Raw genomic sequence first — 25,024 nt, 5'->3', positions numbered from 1 at the left:
GAATTTTGGTATATGTAGAAAACAAGTTTTTGTCTCCACAAATATGTTTAGTGGCTCCTGTATCAACCCACCAATCACTTGGATTTCCACCAACCAAGTTGACTTCAGAAACTACATTACATATATTAAGGTTCTGAAGGTCTTCTGTTACTTCTTCTATTTCTTCCTCCATTCCAGTAACCAAAGCACATAGGTTCTGGAGTTCTTCATCTTCCACAAGAGAGGCCTGATTTTTAGCCTTCTTGTTCTTATTGAATTTGCCGTTTTTAGTACGACAATCTCTAGCAAAATGACCCTTTTTGCCACAATTGTGACAAGTACCATCAAAGCGGTCATTTTTCTTTGATGGCTTACCTGGCCTCATTCTTTTTCTTTTCTGTTTGGGGTTTGATTCACCCTCAACCATGTTGACTTTTGCAGAAGAAGACCCAATCTTATCTATCTTCTTTTCTGCATTACGACTATCCTCTTCAATTCTTAACTTGAGGATAATTTCTTCAAGAGACATTTCTTTGTTCTTATGTCTCAAGTAGTTCTTAAAATCCTTCCAAGATGGAGGTAGTTTTTCAATCATAGCCCTCACTTGGAATGATTCATTTGCAACCATATTCTCAGACTTTAATTCTTGTAAGAGAAGTTGAAATTCCTGGACTTGAACCATTACTGGTTTAATATCAGTCATTTTAAAATCCAGAAATCTACCCACTATAAATTTCTTAACTCCTGCTGTTTCAGTTTTATATTTATTAGCCAAGGTCTCCCAGAGTTCCTTAGCCGTGTCTATACCATAATAGACATTGTATAAACCATTTTCCAGTGAGTTAAGAATGTAATTCTTACATAGAAAGTCTGAGTGCTTCCATGCTTCAATTGCAGATACATGCTGAACATCTCCATCCCTTTCAAGAGTCGGCTTCGGTTCAGATAGGTACTTGACTAACCCTAAAGTAGTCAAATAGAACAACATCTTTTGTTGCCAACGCTTAAAGTCAACTCCAGAAAACTTCTCTGGTTTCTCTGCGTGAGTTGGACCAACTTGCTTAACAACGGATTCTGTGGTTGTTGCCATTTTCTGATAATCAAAATAACAGAACAAATTAATTTTTTGTTTCAACCAGAAAAACAAAAAGAAAACAACTTCACTGTCTTAAGATTGTTGTTTTACTGGTATTATGAAAAAACCAAGAATCTGGTCTTCCTGTTTTAATAAAAACAGGGATACACCTTAGAGTGTCTTTCTGAAATAAATTCAGAGATAACTTTAATTCTAAAAGTGTTACTGTATTCTAACAGATTAAACAAGAAAAGAAAAACTAATATAATTTAAAACAATGATAAAATAAAAAGTTAGAGAGAGAAAGCCGAGTCGAGTTGTCTCTTTCCTTAAGACAGTGAACACCCTGGTATTAGTACTAAAACCAGTAAGGTGTTTGTCTCCCAGGATACAACGGCTGTACCTTTCAGTGTGACGACTAAGAGTACTTCGTTTTTCTGAAAGCGTGCGAACTTAGAACAAGCAGTAAGAACGACAGGTGACTTGACTTCTTAAACTCTAAATGCTCTTGTAACTTTGAATGCTAAAACTTTCGTGTTTTGTTTGCTGGATTTTGTTTGGTATTTATAGAAGTATTGGTGACACTTCAGACAGGTGCCTTAGAAAAGAATGGATGCTTCCCAACAGTCATATTTGTCTGTTGGTTTTCGGGTGCCATGTTGACCGTCAGATCTTAACGGATCTATTAAGATCTCGCGCATTGAACGCCCACCGTTAGATCATCAACGGATCTATCTTAAAGAGCGCCAAATATCCTGACCGTCAGATCATATCTATGATCGTAAAATCCAAGGCTCCAATCGCTCCTCGCGACGATGCGTACGTGCGAAGTGCAAAGTGCGTGCGGGCGCCTCAAAAGCGCCCAATGCGCCCTAAACGCCCATTCGCCCACGCCGCGCGTGCGCGTGCGTGGTTTGCGTGGTGCAAACCACGTGAGTCACCTTTCTATTTTAAAGAACATACCATAAATATATGGAAGGTTCTATATAAGGAAATAAAATGTTTCCTCCTTCATAAATGTGGTACTAACTCAAAATCTCGGTTTTGAGTTAATGGTACCCATACCAAACGAATTTTGTAATAACTCACTCATACGGAATCGGATTTGGACAAAATTTGAGTCTAAATTCAAGAGCTCGACGAGACGAATCCAACTAGACGTCTTGATCGAGATTCCGATGAATATAAGTACCTCAAATTAAGGAAAAACCGGTCCAGCTCCTTTTGAGCTAAGTGCCGATTCCAACACAATGTTCGTGTCAGGGAGTTAGATTGCATTTAATTGGACTTGAAATTCTTTTATGGAAAATCACATCTAATAATTTTATCACATTCTGTAAAAAAATTTATTAGCATACGTGTGTCATGCAAGTAAGATGACAGTTAGTATCTACAAAAGAAAACTAAAAAAAATCGGAATAGATTTTCTAAATAGATATAAGATATTAAAATAAAAAAATTTCTTCTCAAAAATCTGAAATAACTTAACATAAATCTGATACCTCTAGAAAACTACACTAGTCCTTAAAGAGTACTTCTATGAAAAGTTAAAACTACAAAGAGGAAGTACTAAATGTGGAAATAATGAACAATTAAATAATCAAATATCACGTACTTTTCCGCGTCGCATAAAAGGCATTGCCCCGCCCGGAGGGCGGGGGTTATGCCTAGTCAATATAACAAATCAACTAGGTTTTGGATGCCATGTCATAAGTGGTGAACATAAATCTTGGCCACTAAATCTCTAGAATAAATTTTGATCCAATGGTTTAAGTTAATTGAAAATTCAGTTTTTTAAACCTCCCTTTATGCATCACGTAATTAGATAATTAGTTACAAAGTATCCATTATTTCCTCATGTATTTTTATTTCTTGATTCTCACACCATCCAAACTAAATGTCTACCTTTTATACGACTACTTCCTCTAATATGCCATCCCCTATCTTTCATTTAACCAACAAATCTTCTTTATTTTCTTGGGGATTTTTTGATTAATGTGCATGTTGTTTGATCTTCTATGCAATATTCTTCTTCTTTTTTTAGTGGAGGAAAGGTTAATGTGTTTGTCTAAAACTATGTGTATTTGAATCTATATAGCAACAGTAAATTATGTGCCTTATGAATATGCTTGAGTCCAGGCTAGTGGGACTACTAGAATGGAGTATGACATAAAGAGTGAACGACTTCGACAACAAGATCCAAGTCGGAAAATCGTCACAAAATTGATGAAACCCATGCAAATGTGAAAGATTTACATTCATAATTAAAGTTGCAATTCACAGGATCAACACTATATCAAAGAGAACCGAGGTGTTAAGAGACATGGAACTCCAACCACAAATTGAAGAATTAATCAGAGGGGATGATTCTTCTTTAACTATCATCGTTGGTCTTTGCTTAATACACACATGTAGTATCAAAGGTTGAAGATTTTGTTAAATTGTTCACAGAACCACCGACGATAAATGCATTTCTTTGAGCAAATTGACAACTTAAGTCGAATGTGGGACACGATATTTGAATGTCATATACTTCAATTTAATGTCATATTATCAACATATAACAATGGTCTAATTTGGATTTTGAATGGTCCTAATTAGTGTCAGACAAAGCAATGGGTGTATTCCAAACTCTCGCCATTTCAACTTCTGCTTGTACCAATTGGGTTAACAAAATTGGGTTGGGTAGCATTTTGGTCTTTTTCTAGTAGCCAGGACGCCAGCCCACATAGGAGCCCGTGGGGGCACATGCTCTAAATGTGAACTTCTATGTGAAAGTGCCCTTAAACCAAAAGACATTTAATGTTAAGTTATTAATGTAAGTCCAAATCTCATTAAAGTCCAACATTCTCCTAAGTCCACCACTCATTTAAGTCTAATTTGTTTGTGCTTGCTCAGTGTAAGATCACCCATTATTTATGGAAACCAATTTCTTCACTTATTAATATTCCAAATGACTTTCTTCTCCCTTTAACCCCCCCCCCCCCCCCCCCCCCCCCCTCCCAATATCACCTTTTAACATCCAAAATCACATACAACCACAAAACGTATAATTGGAACCATTAGAAATAGATATATAGTTCTTTTATAAGGGTTTTGGGCGAATATTTTTGTTTATTATCTCTTTCTCTTGGCTATAAAATTAATATACAACCACTACATTTCTGAAGAGATTTTAGTCTCTTTAAACTTCAAACTATAATCCATTTGAAGACCATTATATTTCTAGTTTTATTAACTGATTTTAAGATTGTCCTCTAACTCTCTATAAATTGCATACTACTATTTTATGAATTAATTTTTTAATGCAATCCAATTATGCATGCAAGAAATATTTTACTTTTTTATTTTTTGCTTAGTTAATGTTTTTAAATAGTTGTTTAGACGTATTTAAATGTTCTATATATATAAAAAATAGAGCGATAATAACTCATTTAACTAATCAGCAATAAAATAAAAGTACACAATGTATTAGAATTTCATTATAGTACAAGTTTATATAGTAATTTTGCACTACATACTCAACTTTCAAATGTCGTAGAGAAATTTTAAGCAAGAAATTACAGTCAAATTATAGATGCAACCTGAAAAGTCCTATAGTAGTTTAAAAAAAATGACAAAGACAACAATTTAAAAGTATGTTAATATAGACAGAAAGTTTAAATACACTTTCTTCTATAACCAAGTAATTTTCTTCTATAACTAAAACCAAGTAAATTATGATGAGACTAAGTCACCCTGACTAAAATCAAATAATTTTATTCTAAAATATATATATTTTTATTTACTTACACTAAAGTGTGCCCCATACGGAAGAAGTTCTGGCTTCGCCGCTACTAGCAGCTGATAAGTACTTTATCTGAAATATGTACTTTGCTATCTATTGCCATAATACTAATCATACAAAAAAAAATATTTAATTTATTTTACATGTGTATTTTTATAAAGTCTATTAAGTGTACTACCTTAGTATCGCTTGAGAAAGCTTACAAAAAATCATATAATATTTACCTTATTTCCTCTAAATTTTTTCGAGAGTTTTGATTCTTCATTTTCCTTCACTCAACATGAAGAGGAAAGTCTGGACCATAGCAATTGTAGTATTCGTCGTGAGGAAGTTATTTTCCAGCTCCACTCCAACAGCAATTGCGGTCTACACATTACAACATAAGTGCAAGTTTACCTCTCTATGCTTGAGAACAATATGTAGCCTGACCTTACTGTCTGCTCATCTAGGGAAACAATATTACCTTGGAACTGTTCTCTTTTTTAATTTAGACATTTCATTTTTGTGCTTATGGTTATTCTTTACATCATTTCTTGTAGCAATTTGACTTGTCTCTGTCAAGTAAAAACTTAATATTTTTCACTTCATTGATAACAACCTTTTCTTTCTTCTAGCTCGAAACGAGTAAAGTATACTCAAAAGAATGACAATTTGGCTAGTCTCCAAATGTACTCTACTAGAAAGGAGTAAAGTAACGACATCCGAATTTCTATTAATAATATCTTTGTTAATTATAATATTAGTTTATAAAATTATTTATTAATTTGAATAGGTGTGATATATGGGACGTAAAAGTCGATGTAATTAGACCAAATATAATGTTATTTAATTAATATATATATCACTTAGTTTATAACATTATATTTGGTTTATATATATATATATATATATATACATATATAAATATATGTAAATCAAATGCAATTGTTATTTTATTAATTAATACTAAGTAATTTAATTAAATTGTATTATTTATTAATTTAAATATTGAGTAACAATATTATTTATTAATTGGATAATAATTGATAATTATAATTATTTATTAATTAGATACTAATTGATAATTATATTTATTAATTAGATATTATTGATAATGATATTTATTAATTGCATATTAATTGATAATTATATTCATTAATTTGATTGTACCATTACATCTGGCTTGTACATTCTGATGTGTCACTATAACGGCGTTAAAGTTGTAAAAGCATTGGAGTAGCTTTAGATTTCTGGTATTTGTACGATGTTATATTTGCCAACGGGTGTTAATGTTTGTATTTATTTATTATATTTTATACTGTTGTTTTATCTAAGCTATTTTTTCTTTCCTAAATTTTCTGCGGTCTCTTTTATTCTTGGGTTTCTTGTTTAAATCATGGGTAGCTGCGAGTTCCTACGTCTCTGAATCATAAATGGCCATGTCCTTTTAGTTATAAACAGTGAGGTATCAATGTTTAATCTTTAAATTTGATTTTATTGTTTGTTATTGTTGGATCGTCTCATCTATCTTATTATACTTGAGCCTTATCTATCATAATCTTAACTTTTTGATACCTCAAAGGGTATGATGTAATGAATTGCTAAGGATTTTCTCGTCTTTATTTGTCCAATCTTTCTCATTATGTCTTCTTCTTTCTTATTTGGAAGAGTACTACCTCTTCCTCTGCATGGGATGGAAATCAAGGAAGGAAGTCAAACTAACCTTCAGTTAGCTACCTCAAATGGTATAATCAAGGTTTGATCTTAAAATTTAATCATGTTTGCTTCAATTCTGATGGATAACCAACCCTTCTTTCTTTCTAAATCTTTTTTTTCTCTTTAGATACCAAACCTTTTCCTTTTTTTTCGTTTATCCAATTCAATAAAAAAGTAACAGATAACTTGGACTCATTTCAAGCTTGAATTCCGACGACTAATCAAAGTTAGATCTTTAAATTTCATTTTGTTTGCTTTAATTCTGATGGATAACCAAACTCTCTTTCTCTCAAATCTCGCACTCTTTCTCTCTCTACAAATAACACCTTTTCCTCTTTTCGTTTTTTTGAACCTTTTCTCTTTTGAAATATCAGATATGATTTTCTAAAACCAAATCTGCCCCCATTTTTTCTCAAGAACCAAGAAAAAAACAAGATCAGAAGACACTAAGAAGATCCAGAAATCTGTCGAAATCATAGATCTATAGAGAATGGAATATAATGGAGTTTATGGTTCAGAAGATCAAGAAATCAGATTTCCCCTGTCTAGTATAAAAATAAAATTTGGTGACGGTGGTGTTGGGTTGGTTTGTAATCGTGATGATGGTATGATATTGGTTATCTTTTGCCAGTCTCTAATACAATCCTTAGTTGGTTGTATTTTTTTAGTCTTTGACGGTGGTTTAAAACATCCTAAATCTGCACATGAATGTATGAGTTTGTAAGATGTCTTTAGTATATTTCAGTTCTTAAAAGATATGTGAATGAAATTTATTATATTTCTAAATTTATGCATCTAATTAGATCTATTTATTTGTGATGTGAATAAAAATTATCGTGTACAGTGCATTGCCAATTATCTTATGCATTTAGTTAGCGAGCTTTTTTTAATGTCTTGTACATTTGTTTATGTACGGTGCATTTGATTGTGTACAATAAATTTTTTTTGATGTTTTACGTTGATGAGACATGAAAATGTCCCATCTGAATCTCTTAACTAAGGCTAGTTAGTTCAATTCGAGCAGTTACTCTAATGAATTGCTTGTTTTTCTTTTTCAGATGTCTTTAAAGGGCTTAGTGTGAAAAACAGATGAAATCGGAAGAAATAGCTGTTAGGGGTACTATGGTCATTTGTGAATTCTGGTAATTTTGGCCAACATTGATGCTCGAGTGAGAAACAGATATAGAGTTAGAGATTTAAGAGAGAAATTGTAGAGTGAGAAACAAAGAGAGATTTAGATATTTTTGTGGAGAGAAAGGATTGTATTTTCAAATTTCTATTTATATAATATATCATCTTCTTCTTCAATTTATTTCTTGGTTGAAGTTCTGAATTTAATTAAAGAAAAAAAAAAGAGAAACAGTAGAGAGAGAAAGAAAAACAGTGGGGAAGAAGAGAAAATTGCTTGGGAAAGTAATTTTCCCACAGTGAAACAGTTTCCGAGAAGACGAGAAAATACACTTCCCTAAGGCTCTGTTTGGCTGCCAGAGGAAAATTTGCGAGAAAAAGGTTGTTTCTTTGCTGATTCTTTCTCCCTTTCTTATTTTATTGATTTTTATTTCTCCCACCATGAGTATGATACCTTTAGTTATGTGTAGCTAATCTTATCACTTAGAGTTAGGATGAACTCTTGATTATGTATGAGTATGTGGCATCTTTAACACAACATCTTGAATGAGTTTTAATGTTACCAAGTTTAAATTCCTCACACTTGACTCATGATATCTCTTTCATTAGTTATTCTTACATTTTGATTTTCATATTTAGACTTAAAGTCTTTAATGGCTCATGCTTAGGGTTTGATAGCTAATAGTTAAGTTTCTTGTGTGAATGTGTTGGATTTAACGTACAAGTTGCTTATTGGGGTTTAACAAATACGATATTCCGAGGTTGGAGCAAGTGGTTACCAATTCTTGAGTTATAAAAAAAAGATTTGAGTTACTAGGTCATAATATCTACATATTAAGTGGGATTCTGAAACTCTAGGTTGTTTCCTCTAAAAGTTTCTTGATTATTTACTTATTCATTATTTAAGTAGTTTAACTTTATTATTTCATCACAAAATCAAAATCGAAAAAAAGATCCAAGTTAGTCTTAGGTTTAAGAGTGAGCTTGACTTAGTCTCCGCGGATCGGTTCCGGTCTTACCGGGTTTACCACTTGACACCCGTATACTTGCGGGTGGTGACCTATTTAGGAAACTTTCTAGGCCCATCATACGTATTTTTGGTGTCTTACATTTTTCATACAATGCATTGGCGATGTTTTTATACATTTGGATAGTGTCTTACACAATGGCGATTATCTTATACATTTAGTTAGTGAGATTTTTTTTACTCTCTACCACATTTTTTGTATGTAATGTGCATTTGATTATATGCGATAAAATGTTGTAATGCTATGTATTTTTAATCTCTTATTTTTTTCATACAGTTCCATTGGCGACTTTCTTTTACATTTAAATAATGTCCTATGCAATGGCAATTATCTTATACATTTAGGTAGTGAGTTTTTTTACTGTCTTGTACATTGGTTTATGTACGGTGCATTTGATTGTAAACAGTAATTTTTTGTAATGTTATACGTATTTTTGGTGTCTTACATTTTTTCATACAGTACATTGGCGACTTTCCTGTACATTTGGATAATGTCCTATACAGTGGCAATTATCTTATACATTTAGCTAGTGAGTTTTTTTTACTCTCTAGTACATTTTTTTTATGTATTGTGCATTTGATTATGTATGATAAATTGTTGATAATACTTTATGTATTGTTAATGTCTTACATTCTTTCATACAGTTCCATTCGCGACTTTCTTGTACATTTAGATAATGTCCTAGGCAATGACAATTATCTTATACATTTAGTTAGTGAGAATATATTTACAGTCTAGTATACCTTTTTATGTATTGTGCATTAGATTATGTACAACCAACTCTTGTAATGTTTTATGTATTTCCAATGTCATACATTTTTTTTTTCATATAATGCGTTCGTGACTTTTCTATACATTTGCATAATGTTCTACGCTTTGGCTATTATCATGTACATTTAGTTAGTGAGATTTTTTTTACTGTCTAGTACATTTGTTTATGTAAGGTGCACTTGGTTATGTATGATCAAATTTTGTAGAGAGAGAAAAATCTGGTGATTTGTGATTTCGGAGAAAAGAAAATTATGTAGAGAGAAAGTAGAAAATAAAGAGAGAAAATAATTAATGGAGAGAGAAATTAGGGAGAAAGAGAAAATATCTGGAGATAATGTAAACCTGAGAAAAAATAAAAGGGGGTAGTCAACGATGACTTTGAAAGACATTCTAAAGTCCACGAATGTCAGTGACATTCAATCACGGACATTTCAAAGTCTGCAATTGTCAGTGGCATTCAATTACAAACATTTTGAAGTCCGTGATTGTCAGTGACATTCAATCACAGACATTTCAAAGTCCGCGAATGTCAGTGGCATTTGCAAATCCATGGACTTTGGTAGACTTGGACTTTCATTGACATTTTAGTGCATTCTAGTGTAAAAATAGAGTCAAATTTGCCAACCATAAAATAGGACTTTCATTCACATTTTAGTGGATTCTGCTTTAATTTGTAATTAATACCAATAATGGTAATTAAGAATAATAATAATTATTATCACTTGAAATGTCATAGTTTTACTGATATTATTATAAAGAGAGAGTTTGAAAAAAGTTAGAAAGAAAAAAGTTGAAAAAGGAGAGAGAGAGATGGAGGGTAAGGATGTCAAAGGGAGAAGAGAAAAGATCTGTACATAACAAAACGTCTTATACTTTCTCCCTAGAAAGTGCGATAAATTTGAAAAGTGTATATGACATAATAATATATGCAGTACATTTTATTACTACAGTACATAACAAAATTTTCTATACTTCCTTCCTAGAAAGTGTAAGAAACTCGAAAAATGCATAGGACATAATTAGATGTACAGTACAATACGTTTGATTATGTACTGTACATGACAAAATGTCTCATAAATTTCCACTAAAATAGTTTACGTATTGGAAGGAATGTATAGGGCATTTTATTATGTGTTGCACATAACAAAATGTTCTATAAATTTTATGTAAAATAGTTTACGTTTTGGAAAGAATGCATAGAGCATTTTATTTTGTATTGTACATAACAAATTGTCTGATAAATTTTCATTAAAATAATTTAGGTTTTGGAAGGAACGCTAGAACATTTTATTATATATTGTACATAACAAAATGTCCTATAAATTTTCATTAATAAATCAGCTCAACATATAAGGTAAGAAAGTTTGGAAGAAGAGAAATAATTGAAATTGGAGAGAGAAAATATGTTTAAAGGGTAAAAAAATAAAGAAATATGGAGAGAGAAATTTGGAGAAGAAATAAGGAAAAAAAAAGCAAAACTGAGGGAGAGAAAATTGAGTGAGAAATTCGAAATTGGGAAAGAAAAATTAACATTTGAGAAAAAATAGAACTTGGAGAGAGATAAAATCAGAAAAGTAATTTTAGAGAGGGAATATTTCAGTTCGGAGAAAGAAAGAAAAAGCTTACGCGTCATTATCTTCTATGACAAGCATGTAAATATCGTGTAAAGTACACCTAATTTTATGACCTCCATTTTTTTAACTGACAGCAAACAGATGTGTGGACCAGTAGCGCATTTCTGTTTTGTACAGGATTGGATTGTCATTACCCACATAATTTTGGACCTTTTGCTCAACCCCTCCCCCCACCACCCCCACCTATATACTTCTAACAACAATAATAAGGCGGGCGATTTGGAGAAATTAGAAAAGTATCCGGGGAGCAAAATTTAAAGGGTGAAAATAATGTAAATGGACTTTAGGTCATAGTTAGTTGGGCTTTAGGTCATAGTTTAGTTGGACTTTAGCCATTGTAATGACTATCGTACATCAAAGTTCAACTCCAAAAAAAAAAAAAACAAAAAACAAAAAATAAAGGGAGAGAATGACCCTAATGTTTCAGTTGGGTGGTTACATTATTTCTAGAAGAAAAAAAAGATAAACAACCCCGACAGACAGACTCCCACGCAGCATCCACTTTTGCCACTATTGTCACCTCTAGGATAGATTGTCATTATTTCTTTTTCTTTTCTTTTTTTGATGAAAATTGTCATTATTTCTCTCTTTTTTTTTTGATGAAAATTGTCATTATTTCTCTCTCTATAAAATCTTAAAACTACTCCTAAAATAATCCCACTTTCTGGTTCCTATTTCTTCTTCTCTTTCTTTTCCATTCACGAAAAGGAAGAAGTTCACATGGAGAATTCTTCTCTCTCTTCGATCAACGACCCCGTTGACGAAAAAACCCTAAATTCCACCAATGAAGTCGAGGAAATCGACGAATCCTTTCTGTGTTGCGTCTGCCTGTAAGTATTTCTTATGAAAAGGGGATCAATACTCGTCTTACTTCGAAGTTTTAGGGTTTCAATACCAGTTCTGATGCATCATATTTTTCCTTTTACTATCATATGGTTCTGAGTGAGATTTTTTTTAGACTCAAAATACCTTTTTTCGAATTGGTTAGTCTATCGAACTTGAATCTTTTAGGTTCATATCGACAAATTGGATTGCCTGGAAATATCATTCGAACTTAGTGGAAAGTTATTATTTATTTCATTAAGCAAAGAAGAGCTATAGAATTGATGAAGATTTTTAGAAATCAATATAAGTGTTAGGGCAAATACTCTTACTTTTGTTTATGTAGTTTAATAGTGGCAAGTGGGGAGGATTTGGTTAGCTTCTGTTTTTTTTTTAAATATAGAATTATTGCCATTTCCATGGAATTATATGATTTCAATTGGCTGGATGAAGAACTTGCTAATTGCGATTTCCATTTATTATTGCAGAGATCTGCTCTACAAGCCAATTGTGCTCGGTGAGAAAACGCTGCTTAAATAGTTAACAGTAAATAGTGGTACCCAATTATTCCTTTACTAAATTTTGTCCAATGTTACAGCATGCGGCCACATTTCTTGTTTCTGGTGCGTTCATATGGCTATGAGTAGTTTCCGCGAGTCCCATTGTCCAATTTGTAGGGACGAATATAACCACTTTCCTAGTATATGTGAGTTGCTCCACTTCTTGCTCCTGAAGATGTATCCTCTAACCTACAAAAGAAGGGAAAAGCAATTACTAGGTGAGCATTGCATTCAGTTATATATATATATATATATATATTCATTTTGTCTATCTCGTGCTTTCATTAGTTTTCTTGGTTTGCCGTTGTGTTAGGAATGCTTTTAGAGTTCTTCGCTAACACAACAGGTTCTGTGTCTAATGTCACATCTGCAGGGCTTGCAGCTAGCTAGAGTATTTCTTTAGGCTTACTTACATACTTACATGCCACTATGTGTTTCGATATATATCCATGTTGAACCGTTGATATCAATGGTAGATGCAATACTGATTAGCCAAAATAATGGTATTTATTTCGGTTTTACTTACAGTAAAACCCTCTGTTTATTCCAAAAGTACCTGAATAATCCGTATCTAGTTTACATAAAGTTAAGCTGATATGCAAAATTAGGTATTTCAACACACATTAGGACTATGCAGTACGACTCGGCCGAGTCAGCCGAGTGACTCGGGACTCGGCTCGGACTCGGACATACACCGAGCCGAGTCCTGACTCAGGCCTGACTTGGGTCGTTACTAGTATATGCCAATTTTTTTTCCTTTATTTGTCACATATTAATTCTGTTTTTGAATATATTCTAGAAATACCAAAATTTTCCGTTTCTTTCAAAAGATTATTAGTAGTTAGTTGCAATTACAAAGTTTATTAGTAGTAAGTATTTAAACCTTTGGAATAGCAAAAGATTTTCTAGAAATATACCAAAACATAGTTATAGAAAGTTGCAATTTAGTAGTAAGTATTTAAAATCGTTAGAATACCAAAAGATTTTTAGACATAAAAAGAAAAATTTATTAGTAGTAAGTATTCAAAATATACCAAAGGATTTTCTGAATAAAATATTTAAACTACCAAAACATAGTTTTAGAAAGTTGCAGATTAGTTGTTAATTTTCAGTTTTGAAGTTTGAACATGATTACATTTTGAATTGCCGTATTAATCATATTATATGGAGTACATACATTAGTAACTATTTATTGGAAGCAATGAGATCGACTGTGGCTGACTCGGCCGAGTGACTCGGCTGACTCGCCCCCTGACTCGGACTCGGATCTTGGCCGAGCCGAGTCCGAGTCGTACTACTTAGCACTAGGATGAGGGTGCCGGCCAAGATCCGAGTACGAGTCAGGGGGCGAGTCAGCCGAGTCAGCCAGAGTCGATCTCATTGCTTCCCATAAGTAGTTACTAATGTATGTACTCCATATAATATGATTAATACGGCAATTCAAAATGTAATCATGTTCAAACTTCAAAACTGAAAATTAACAACTAATCTGCAACTTTCTAAAACTATGTTTTGGTAGTTTAAATATTTTATTCAGAAAATCCTTTGGTATATTTTGAATACTTACTACTAATAAATTTTTCTTTTTATGTCTAAAAAATCTTTGAGACCTGATTTTATGAGCTCAAGCTCATATGGAGAGTTATGAGCTTGAAGACCGTAGATCTACTAAATTGCAACTTTCTATAACTATGTTTTGGTAAATTTCTAGAAAATCTTTTGCTATTCCAAAGGTTTAAATACTTACTACTAATAAACTTTGTAATTGCAACTTACTACTAATAATCTTTTGAAAGAAACGGAAAATTTTGGTATTTCTAGAATATTTTCAAAAACAGAATTAATATGTGAAAAATAAAGGAAAAAAATTTGCCATATACTAGTAACGACCCGAGTCAGATCCGAGTCAGGACTCGGCTCGGCGTATGTCCGAGCGAGTCCCGAGTCACTCGGCTGACTCGGCCGAGTCGTACTGCATAGGGAGTATCGTCCTTGAAAAAGAACTGAACAAGGAGCAGGAAGAAGATGAACCGATCATAGTCCAACCCCTTGCTATGATCATTCCAGACCAAGAACCAATAGAGAAGGAAGCAAATATTGAGATCCTTGAAAGAGAAGAAGCCACTAAAATAGGCATGGCTTTGGCTCTCGAGGAGGTTCAGGAAGGATTCTCGGCCATCATCAAACGTACCCCGAGGGTGATCAGAGAGCTGAAGACGTTAGAGTGGGGATTATCTGAACCTGACCAGAAACGGAAGAGATCTCGATCTACCCTGAACCTTAGGGATTTAGATCGCTAATGGTAGGGACCATCCTCAGCTGGAATATGCAGGGCTCGGTAACCCGGCCAAACACCTTGCTATTAGAGTAGCTGTACGTGAGCTTTCTGTTTCTTTTTTGTGTATCCAGGAGATTATAGCAGAACCTATGTCTGTTGCCTTGCTTAGAAGCCTTTGGGATATGGAACTCGATTAACTACCTTGAGGGTGTACACCGTATTTGCCTTTACCTTGTATTCGATTGCTTACCAGAGTTCAATTTGGTACAACTACAAGTGCTTTTGTTGCTGCCTATCTCTTTGCCAGTTGACAACAGCAGTTATTCTTTTACTTTGTGTTATTATGTTTTATCAATGTGAATAACCCAACTGAGAACCAGCTCAATTGAAGCTAGAGACCAACAACTGTTCTTTTTTAATTGATTAGCAGACTTGACGGAGCCTAAACCCATAAAGAACAAATTGTAAACAAGGGGAAAAAAACAGGCTTAGATCCTACACATGTGACACATCACAAATATGCGAACCTCAGAACCACTCACCAGGAAAAACTATTTTAACTCTCACTAAGTAACACAATTTCAACTCTCACAACCACTCAACTGTTTATTACGCTTCTACTCTTGTTCACATTTTCTGTTTTACTTTCTTTTTTTACTTGTTTGCATAAGTTATCCAATAAGTATTTGTTTTCAAGCAAAACTAGTAAATAGAAAGTTTAGTAGAAATTATGATGGTTTGAAGGATGTGGCATCAAATGTGTACATATTGGAATATCTTCTCTTGATTCAATTTCCTTTATCTGGATTTTTTAACAAGCCAACATTGGAAGATACTCGAGTCTTAGAAAAAATTTTCTTATGATTCTTGCATGCATTGTGTTTGTTGAGATGTTTTTGTTTTGTGGTCATGTTCGTTTATTTCTTTCATTTCCTTTTTTTTCTTCTTGAAAACAAATTATGTATTGTGGTTGAGGTTTTTCCATTTCTATGTTGCTAATCAAAGGAATGAATCTATCTTTAATGCAGGTCATAGTAATTAACTTTTATTGAACTCATTGCCCTCATTCTTCTGTGTATAGATTGTTATATGGTCATCTCCTTTTGTTTTACAGAAGAGGAAAAGCGACGTGGTTCATTCTCTCCCCAGTTTGATGATAACAGCTTGCGCAATAACAAAGAATTGGATTCACCTTGTCCTTCCGCTTCCTCCGGTAAGTGCTCTGAGACAGTTTCATGTCTGGAAACTGATTCCTCTACAAAGAACCAATCTTTCATTAGAAAGAGATACTCAAAATGAGTTTCTTAATTGCTATACTTTATCTTTTCTGGAAGATACTTCTGTAGGGAATTCTGAAGTTAATGATCTGAATGTTGGAGCTTGCAAGCTGGTATCCATCAATGACGCTCTGTGTACTGCATGCAAGGAACTGCTCTTTCAACCTGTTGTTCTTAATTGTGGCCACGGTAGAGTATTTTACCTCAGTCACTAATGTCAAGTATTCGTATGTTCAACATAATTCAAGTTAGCATGAACAAAGTGAATAAGGAGTATTCTAATTACCAAATATTTTTCTTTTTCCAGCATACTGTGAATCTTGTTTAGCTATGTCAGAGAATGAAACTCTTAGATGTCAACTATGTCAAAGTCCGCATCCAAAGGGTTTTCCAAAAGTTTGTTTGGAACTTGATCATCTGATGGAGGCTCAATTTCCAAAACAGTATATGCTGAGGAAAGAGGCAATTCAGCTTAAAGCTGTCACCCATCCTCAAAAGGGACTCCCATCTTCTTGTAAGTCTTAACTCATAATTGATCATATGAAGTATTTCTTTTTGGCTATAGTTTGTGTTAGACCCTTCAACAGAAAGCGCAAAAGGAGGGATGTAGGCTTGAAGGATGGTTTCTATCTCCATCAGGGGATTAACTTAAAATGCTAGAAGCAAATCTTAGTTTGTAGATTCTAGATTGTAGTCCTGTTTGGACCTACTAACACAAGCAGTATTTGCTGCAAACCAGGAGCGAATATCATTTAATTCTTTATATTTTTTTCTTACCCTTTTCTATGAACACTTTCACAATCCTAATTCTTGACAAGTAAGTAAACACAATAAAAAGAAAAATTATCTAAAGAAATCTTAAAAGAGAAGGAACGATATTGGAACCCCAGTATATCACTTGCAATTTGCTGATGACACACATCTTCTTGGACGATGATATAGAACAGCTAAAGGAAGTCAGGGATGTACTGATTTGGTTCGAATTATCCTCAGGCCTTAAGGTGAATTATTCTAATTCCAAAATCTACTCGGCCCTGCCACTCCCAGGAGGGGTAGACTGCAAGAGACACCAGCTTACTGGGATGTAAGATGGAAGCTCTCCCCACCACCTACTTGGGTCTATCTTTAGGACAAGAACACAGATGCAATAAGATTTGGGACCCAGTTATAGAGAAAATCAATAAAGACTGTCAGCATGAAAGTCTAGAACGCTGTCCCGAGGAGGTAAGTTAACTCTCATCAATCATCATGGCTGTGCTCTCGACTCTGCCCCTTTACTATCTTTCTTTCTTTGCGGTCCCCGCGAGCATTTTGAAGCAGATAGATAAGACACTCTGATTTTCTCTGGGATAACAAGGTTGACTCCAAAAGAATCCATTGGGTTACTTGGGAACTAATATGCAAAGACATACAGGCAGGATGATTGGGGGTTAAGAATTTGAGAGTAATGAACTCACTGAAGATTTGCAACGGAGAGGACGACCCTATGGAGAAGAATTACTAAGGAAAAGTATGGAGAGAAGAAAGGAGGATGGGAGCTGAAGGCATCAAAAGAGATATATGACTGTGGGGGCTGGAAAGGAATTCAACAGAGACATGACACTTTCCAATCTATCACTAAATGGAAGCTGGGAGAGGGAAGATCAATCAGCTTCTTGTCGGATAAGTGGTGCCTCAACATCCCTCTGAAGGACAGATTCCGAGCTACTTTTCATCTCTCTGAAAGGAAGGATGCTACTGTAAACCAAATGTTTGATTGGAGTCAAGGGACATGGGAGATCAGACTTAAAGAAATCTAAATGACTGGAAATTCCTATCATTGCACATCTTATGGAAACAATACTTAATCGGTCACTGCAGAGTGCAGAGCATGGATATGTGTAGAATATGATGATCTATCGCCCTATCGATAAAACCAGGCTGGAAGAGAATGAATCAACCGACAACACCCACCCAGGAGAATCAGGAAGAACTACAAAAACTTATCTGGAATTAGATTATTCCAAACAGGGTGAGCTTTTCAGCATGGGCAGCTTTGAAAAAGAAAATACCAACACTGGACATGCTCCTAACTCGAGGAATGCCTATCCCAAACAGGTGCATCAGATGCAAAAAGGAAGAAGATAACGCAGATCACCTCTTTGACACTGTGAAAAGGTCCGATTACATTTGGATTTTTTTACATCCACGTCAGGAAATCAATGGTGCACTCCTAGGATGACCCATCAGGCATTGACAGTTTCTCAGAGTCAGGAAAGCCAGGAGCTGTGGGCCCTTATTCCGATAGTAATATTGTGGGTGATATGGAAGGACAGGACTGAGAAAAATCTAAAAGGAGTCCAACCCTAATAGTTCTCTAGCAGTGGAGAACATCCTGGCCCTGTTATTTCATTGATCTAGGAACAGCGCCTGCGCAAATATGTCGATTTTGTTACTAATTGGGAGGCCATAATGATGTAACACATAGCCTACCTTTCCATCGGGCCTATTGTTTTTCATGTTTCTGTGCCCTCTCTTGTAAATCCCCCAATTCTTCAATATTAAATAAAAAGTAAATCTAAACTAAAAGTCTAACCTCGACAACGTAGGAAGCCGATGCTAAATAATATTTAAAACTTAAAAGGAATAAAGAAAAACTTAAAAGATCTTGTTATCTTCTAATCGTGTCTGACCCTTAGGTTATTGCCTTTGAGAGTTCTAGGTGTACATGACCTTCACTAAAAGCAGGCCCTGGTTCATATCTACGGGCTCAATGGCCGGGTCTATTATAGAAGTCACCATTCAGTTATACATTCTCCTTTTTCTGTATCTATATATCACTAAAACTCGCTATCTTTAGATATATACAATGTAGGTTTTTTAACTCAAGAGAAAGAACATTCAGTGGCGATGTGTCTTTTCAGGTAATCCAGAACATTCGGTAAAAGGGGTGCCGTCTTCTTCTTTTCTAAGTCAACATTACCCAGCATGGTTGAGTGGAGGAGGACCAAGCATTCATACAGGAGCCGGCTGTGATTATTGTGGGGTAATACTAATTAATTATTGGATATATGACCATATTCTTGTTCAGCTAAAATATTATCCCATCAAAAGGCAATAAAAGCTATTAAATTCCTAGTAGTCCAAGTTGGTGATAATATATTTATATAACTGCTTTACTATCGGACTAGAGGGGGAGAAGAAGTTTCGCGGTTAAAGTGAGAGTTAGCATACAAGTTCAGACAGGTTCTTGTTTCCTATATTGATATTTTTTGTTTAGACGCCATAGTTGCATTCAAGTTAATTCTTTGAAAGGTGCTACGGAATCATTGACATTGTTGAGGTATGGGGTGGGGGGTAAAGAATCCTGACACAAGGGTATGGCCATACATCTAGATATATTTTATTCTCTTAGTTAAGAGACCCTTACTTCTTACTTCATTTTCTGCCTTTCCGGTCGACCATTGTTACATTATCATCATGTGCCTAGACTACAGTGGCTTGTTCAAGCGTATCGAACAGACATGCTAGAAATGATTACATGTATTACATAGGCAAAATGTTGAATAGGTTGTAACCCCAAAATTGTTCTTTGCAGATGTATCCAATAATTGGAGAGAGATATCAATGTAAAGATTGTAAGGAGGCCATAGGCTTTGATCTTTGTGGGGAATGTTATAATACACCCTCGAAGCGCCCAGGCCGATTCAATCAGCAACACACTCTAGATCATAGCTTTAGGTCAATCCATGCAGTTTCAATCAGTGAAATAGTGATTGGGCTTATACCAGAACATTCTGAAGATGAATCAGCTGACCTTGATTTCCGTGATGATAATGATCGAGAAGACACAGAAGGCACCCACTCAATAACCTAATACTGTATTGCATTTATTGCTATGCCAAGGTAAGTTTCTTCATATTGTTATCCTTCTTTAAGTTATTTATTTGTTTTCTCTGTATTTGGTAATGTAGCTAATTCGCCACTAAAAGGTTCTAAAATAGCTAACCTTCAAGTTTTGCCTTTTAGTTGTAGGTGGGAACTATAAAATAAAATACAAGTTAGAACACCCTAAAGTCTCTAGCAGACATTAGTTTCTTTTAAAAGCTTACAAAATTCAATCAAATTAGAAATTCCTGACAGATTTCTTAAAATTATGAAAACAACTATAACTACATTCTACATCAACCCTGTAAAAGATATGAAACGACCGAAACGGCAGCAAAATGTTTACAATAATAAACATGCCGTTAAGTAGCAACACTTTAAGTAAGAGTTAGTCATTAACAACAAAAGTTAGCTTGGAATATTCATGCGATTAGTATGCTTGTAACACAGAAGACCTGTTGGCCTAATCATGTCTCTCTTTAGTTTCTTAGCCATCACCCATTGCTAAGAAGGATCGTGAATTTAATTGTTCAAATTAATAAAAGGTAGAAGAGATAAATAAATTCTCTTCGAAAAGAGACAAGGAAGTCCAATAATTTTGTTTTTACTAATACCTAGTTGGGGATTAGTGTAGACCTCCAGCTAAGTGGGTCTGCTTGGGGATTAACTTGGTTTTAGAATCTAAGAGGCTTGAGTACAACTAGTCTGAGTTGGTAGCAATGACTACTTCAGGATTAATTAAGGTACTTGGGGATTTCTTAGAGCAAAGCTAAAGAGTAGAAGGATAAAAGAAAAGCGTTTAAAAGGCCAACTAATGGATTCGTCAGTTTTGGGGACAGTAAGTCAAGTAAACAAAATTGGGATTAAATTGTTGGCTAGCCATAAGTTAGCTAATTCAGGGGAATCAATATCTCTATTGATTTGATAAGAATTGAGATTCTCGTCATGTGGCCTATCGTTCTTATATTGTTTTACGAAGCAACAGGATTCTCATACCTGGAGTTTAATAGATAAATTTTTATTAACCCGAGTCCTTATAGATTTGTAGTGAGCATAATTTATTTTAGTTGGAAACCTCCATAGGAGCTGCAAGTTATACATCTTACTTCAATTTTTTCTTTCTCTTGTTTATATTATCCTTTGTTCTTTATCAACATTTCAGGTTTGAGCTTTTTATGGTTGATAGCTTGTTTATATTATCCATGAGGACTTGGATAAGGACTCTAACAGAGATATTGTTTTTTTGTGCTGCAGAGATATCCCCCACATCTAAATATCGCAGATTATGATTTTCGATGATACTAAAATGGAGAAAAAAAAAACAAGAAGAATATTGTAAAAACTACTTTGGTTGGGTGGTAAACATGCGTGTCTCTCCACTTAGAAACCATTAAGGTCCGTATAATCCTACTATATTCAAAGAGAAAAAAAAAAGATAAGAATGAGAAGAACTTGTTTAAAACACAAAAGATTTGGAAAACAATTTATAGAGAGGTAAGGGTGTTTGTTATTTATTACAAGATTATCGGTTTGACTCTTTAAAATGTAATGTAACAGACTCCTCGAAGTATTATTGTTTGCTGCGAATTATAGATTTGATAATTTAAAAAATTATTTTGTTTGTTCTTTTGTTACAACGATTTTCCTCTCTGACGAGGGTGTTGAGTATTTTTGCCAAAGACACTCTAAAAAAATGGAGTTAGTGTGGGAATTGGTGGGTGGTTTGTGCTGGCAAGGATCATACTTTGTAAAAAATGCATAGGGCATGAAGTAGTTATTGTGTAGCCTCTACGGAAAGGGCCAAGGTGGGTAGTGTTTTAGTTTGAATCAAATGCCATTAGGGTTCTTCACCTTTATTCAATGGCGCTCGGTTTATGTTTATGGTTTATTTAAAAAAGGGTTTAGGAAAGGGCAGTAATTGGCTATGGGTCGTGTTGGCACGTTTGGCACGTTTGGCACGCCAACACGACCCAGGACTGTAGAGACTCCAACAGTATGGGCCGGGAGATTCTTCTTCTTTACCTTTGGTTCTAAACGGACCTTCACCTCCTTCCTCGTGATAAAGCTAAACCATGTTCACGCCAAGGCCATGGATTTGGCACGATACAGAGTGTGTCGTGCCCATGTGATGGCCCTGGTGTTTACCTTTATGTAAATGCTTGGAACACCAAGAACAACATGCCACACGAGGGATCCGTGCCCACACGTTATGATGTCCATGAACAACGTGCCACACTACGCATCTATGCTGGCATGGAACGAGGACCACTACTAGTTTTCGATAGTTAATGCAAACCACCCACCGACCACCATTGAAGCGAAGAAAAAACTAAACAAGAACATTTTATTTCATACACCACAAGTATTTCGTATACAAACAACTTATATAGTGGGAAATCACAAAAACAACACTTAGACAAATAATGGGACATTTACACTCATATCTTGTTACTTTTGTCCACCTCTCCTTCCCTTCAAGACGTGAAGCAATCAATCAATGGAGTAGTAGTACTACTTTTGGTATATTACTTGTGAATGCTTCATTTTGTACATACTTTTGGCATCTCAATATCTCCTCTCTCCTCATCACATCCCATCTCATCTCCCACATTAGTCTTCTCATCCTTCTCATCAAAACTGATTATTTTGTTTTCCTCTTCTTTAGCCTTACCCCATAAAACTGCATAAAGTCCTGCTATTATCAAAATTGAACCCACAGCACTGCAACCAAAAGAATTAAGTACAAAATTTTTAATCAAATGTTTACGAACAAAAATATATTACAAAAAATTTCAATATATATTATGGAAATAAAAAAAAGAAAACGAACTAACATACCTTCCCACGTAAACTTTTTCATCTAATATAGCCCAACCGACAACAGCAACGATAATCAACAATAACGGGTTGAACATTGAAACGTAAAGAGGACCTCTCCTCGAGATACACCATGACATCAACACGAATGCTAGCGCAGATCCAATAGCTCCCTGAAGTTTTTTGTAACTAAGACTTTTTTCCTTTAGATGTTTCAAGTTTGAAAAACTAATTATAGAGTACTTACAGCATATAAAGGTGCAATTAATCTGATATTAGAAGCAAGAGACCATTCTTTTATATCATGTTCGAAGATTACTCCAATCAGTGTGCACTCAATGCTAGCAAGAAAACACATTATCGTAGTGCTAGTATAAGGAGCTGCAAATTTTTCGCCCATTTTTGTCTGAAATTTATAAGAAATTTCAACAATTAGATAGCGAATAAAATATATCTTTATTCGCGAAAAGGAAGAAATGAAATGGTAAAGTTGCTTACTTGAACTATAAACCACCCAGACCAAGCAATGCAACTAAGGGCTACAAAAAGGGGACCCAAAAATGAACTACCTCCTCCACTAGTTGAGTTATTCTTTCCCATTTCTTGAGCATATCTCCAATGTATTCCTGATTTCCCTAGGTTTATGAGTTTTCCTTGGTAGAAGGACATCAACATTGCCCCTCCTACACAAATTATTGTCCCCATAACCTTTGCCTGCCCTGTTACTTTTCTCATTCCTACTGTCTCCATTCTACATTAATTAACCATCCAAACATTAATATACCATTTGTATAGATTATGCTTCTAATAATAAATAAGAAAAATTCGATCGATATGTACAAAGTTAAAAAAGAATATATACCGGAATAGGATCGCCATAACGAAAGTGATTGCAGGTAAGAGATTGTTCAATGCAGAAGTAATAGTAGGGGTAGAATATTTCAACCCCATAAAATACAAGCATTGGTTTAAAGTTGCACTGCATATTCAACATGTTCTCATTAGTATATAATAATTATCGAAAGTATAATGCTAGGGAACAAGTAAAACTACGCAGACTCTGCGCAGAAATCCTATGTGGCTTACGTGATTCACACTTTAGTGGATCAGATGATCGGAAGCGCGAATCATGGTAAGTCACTTGGGATTTTAGGCCAGAGTCTGTCTAGTTTTTCTTGTTCTCTAGCATTTTTCTTATAGGAAATCATCAAAATTTGTAAATTTTGAGAAAAGTGAAATCATTACCCTAGTATGGAACATAAGACTAGCTGAAAAAGAATAGGTTTAGTTATCTTTGGCATTGTCTTCCTGCATATAAAAAGATGAAAAAGAGATTAAGAATAGAAATAATATTTAGATTTCATAAACTATATAGAAGAATTTGAGAAATGAGAACAAAATAGTTGTTTAGTTTTAACAAGTAATAGTAATATTAAAGAAGGGGACAAAGAATACTAAGAAGTACGTACCTCTCGAAGAAATAAGCGAAGGGTGCAAGAATGATGGTAGCAAAGATTTGACGATAAGCCACCAACACGAAAGGATTCATGCCTGAATCCATAGCTAACTTTGATGTAATGGTCATTCCAGCATAACCCACTTGAACTACTGTCATAGCTAACGCGGGTAACATCTCTCTTCCCACCATTATGAATACAATCAATGATATATATATTTCTTACTATAACTCTAGCTCAATCTTCTCCCTGTCTCTCTACCTCTCTATCTCTCAAGTGTGTAAATACACTTCGTATCGAATTCACATACAAGGGAGAGATAGGAGAAGCTAGGGTGAGAGAAATATCTAGCTAGCTAGCTAGCTAGAGTAAGAAATATAGAGAGAGATGGGGAGCTAGAGATGTGCATGCATGGTCTTGGTGAGAAGTGAGAGGAAGTGATTAGAGGGTTTATATAGGGATGGATAGTTGGAGCTAGCAGATGAGAAAACAGAATGATGATGTAAAAAAGTAGGGAATAACGCGTAGGATGAAACAAACAAACAATTAATTGGAAGAAAGGAAGAATAACAAATATCTCTATTTCGCTTTCCAACATCAACTTCCCAAGAAAGCATGAAAACCGTATGGTTTTCTTGCACCACCTTCATATCTCTTCTTTTACTATCCACGAGTACATTACAACTCTTTATGGGTTTTCCTATTTTACCCCTTCTTCTTGGGAGAAGGGTGTGGAAGGGTTGGTTTTGATTCGAATATTTTTTTTTCTTTTTTGCAATTGATTTTTTTTGTTGGAGTCGATTCGGATCCAGAACTGACACCTGTTAAAAATTATGGAGGCGGTTTTTA

General features: G+C 34.5%; 2 protein-coding genes across 3 annotated transcripts; one reads left to right on the top strand and one right to left on the bottom strand.

Moving 5' to 3' along the window:
* The first annotated feature begins 11,503 nt into the window (after positions 1-11,503).
* PRT1 (proteolysis 1) lies at positions 11,504-21,526 on the top strand. Of its 2 annotated transcripts, none has more exons than XM_086640530.1 (9): positions 11,504-11,927; positions 12,408-12,436; positions 12,518-12,697; positions 15,872-15,970; positions 16,104-16,223; positions 16,342-16,548; positions 18,938-19,059; positions 19,612-19,919; positions 21,156-21,526. In XM_086640530.1, exons 1-8 carry the CDS (start codon positions 11,818-11,820, stop codon positions 19,888-19,890), a joined length of 1,146 nt encoding a protein of 381 aa, XP_086496656.1. In that variant the 5' UTR covers positions 11,504-11,817; the 3' UTR covers positions 19,891-19,919; positions 21,156-21,526. The 2 variants fall into 2 exon arrangements, with proteins under 2 accessions (XP_086496656.1, XP_086496655.1); XM_086640529.1 differs by having other exon boundaries at positions 11,515-11,927; positions 16,092-16,223.
* A 701-nt stretch (positions 21,527-22,227) lies between these two features.
* Positions 22,228-24,763, bottom strand: LOC147538857 (WAT1-related protein At1g09380-like). The gene is made up of 7 exons (XM_086640531.1): positions 24,188-24,763; positions 23,964-24,026; positions 23,581-23,697; positions 23,217-23,469; positions 22,966-23,124; positions 22,740-22,891; positions 22,228-22,622 (listed from the first exon to the last, which is right to left on the bottom strand). The coding sequence occupies exons 1-7, from the start codon at positions 24,364-24,366 to the stop codon at positions 22,442-22,444; spliced, it is 1,104 nt and encodes a 367-aa protein (XP_086496657.1). The 5' UTR covers positions 24,367-24,763; the 3' UTR covers positions 22,228-22,441.
* Positions 24,764-25,024: the final 261 nt, after the last annotated feature.

This window comes from Eschscholzia californica, unplaced genomic scaffold, assembly GCF_041429995.1.
Source record: "Eschscholzia californica isolate CP2 unplaced genomic scaffold, dmEscCali1.0.p SCAF_5, whole genome shotgun sequence".
Taxonomy (NCBI): domain Eukaryota; kingdom Viridiplantae; phylum Streptophyta; class Magnoliopsida; order Ranunculales; family Papaveraceae; genus Eschscholzia; species Eschscholzia californica.
Note: the sequence above shows the minus strand (reverse complement) of the source record. Positions and strands in the feature narration are given on the sequence as shown.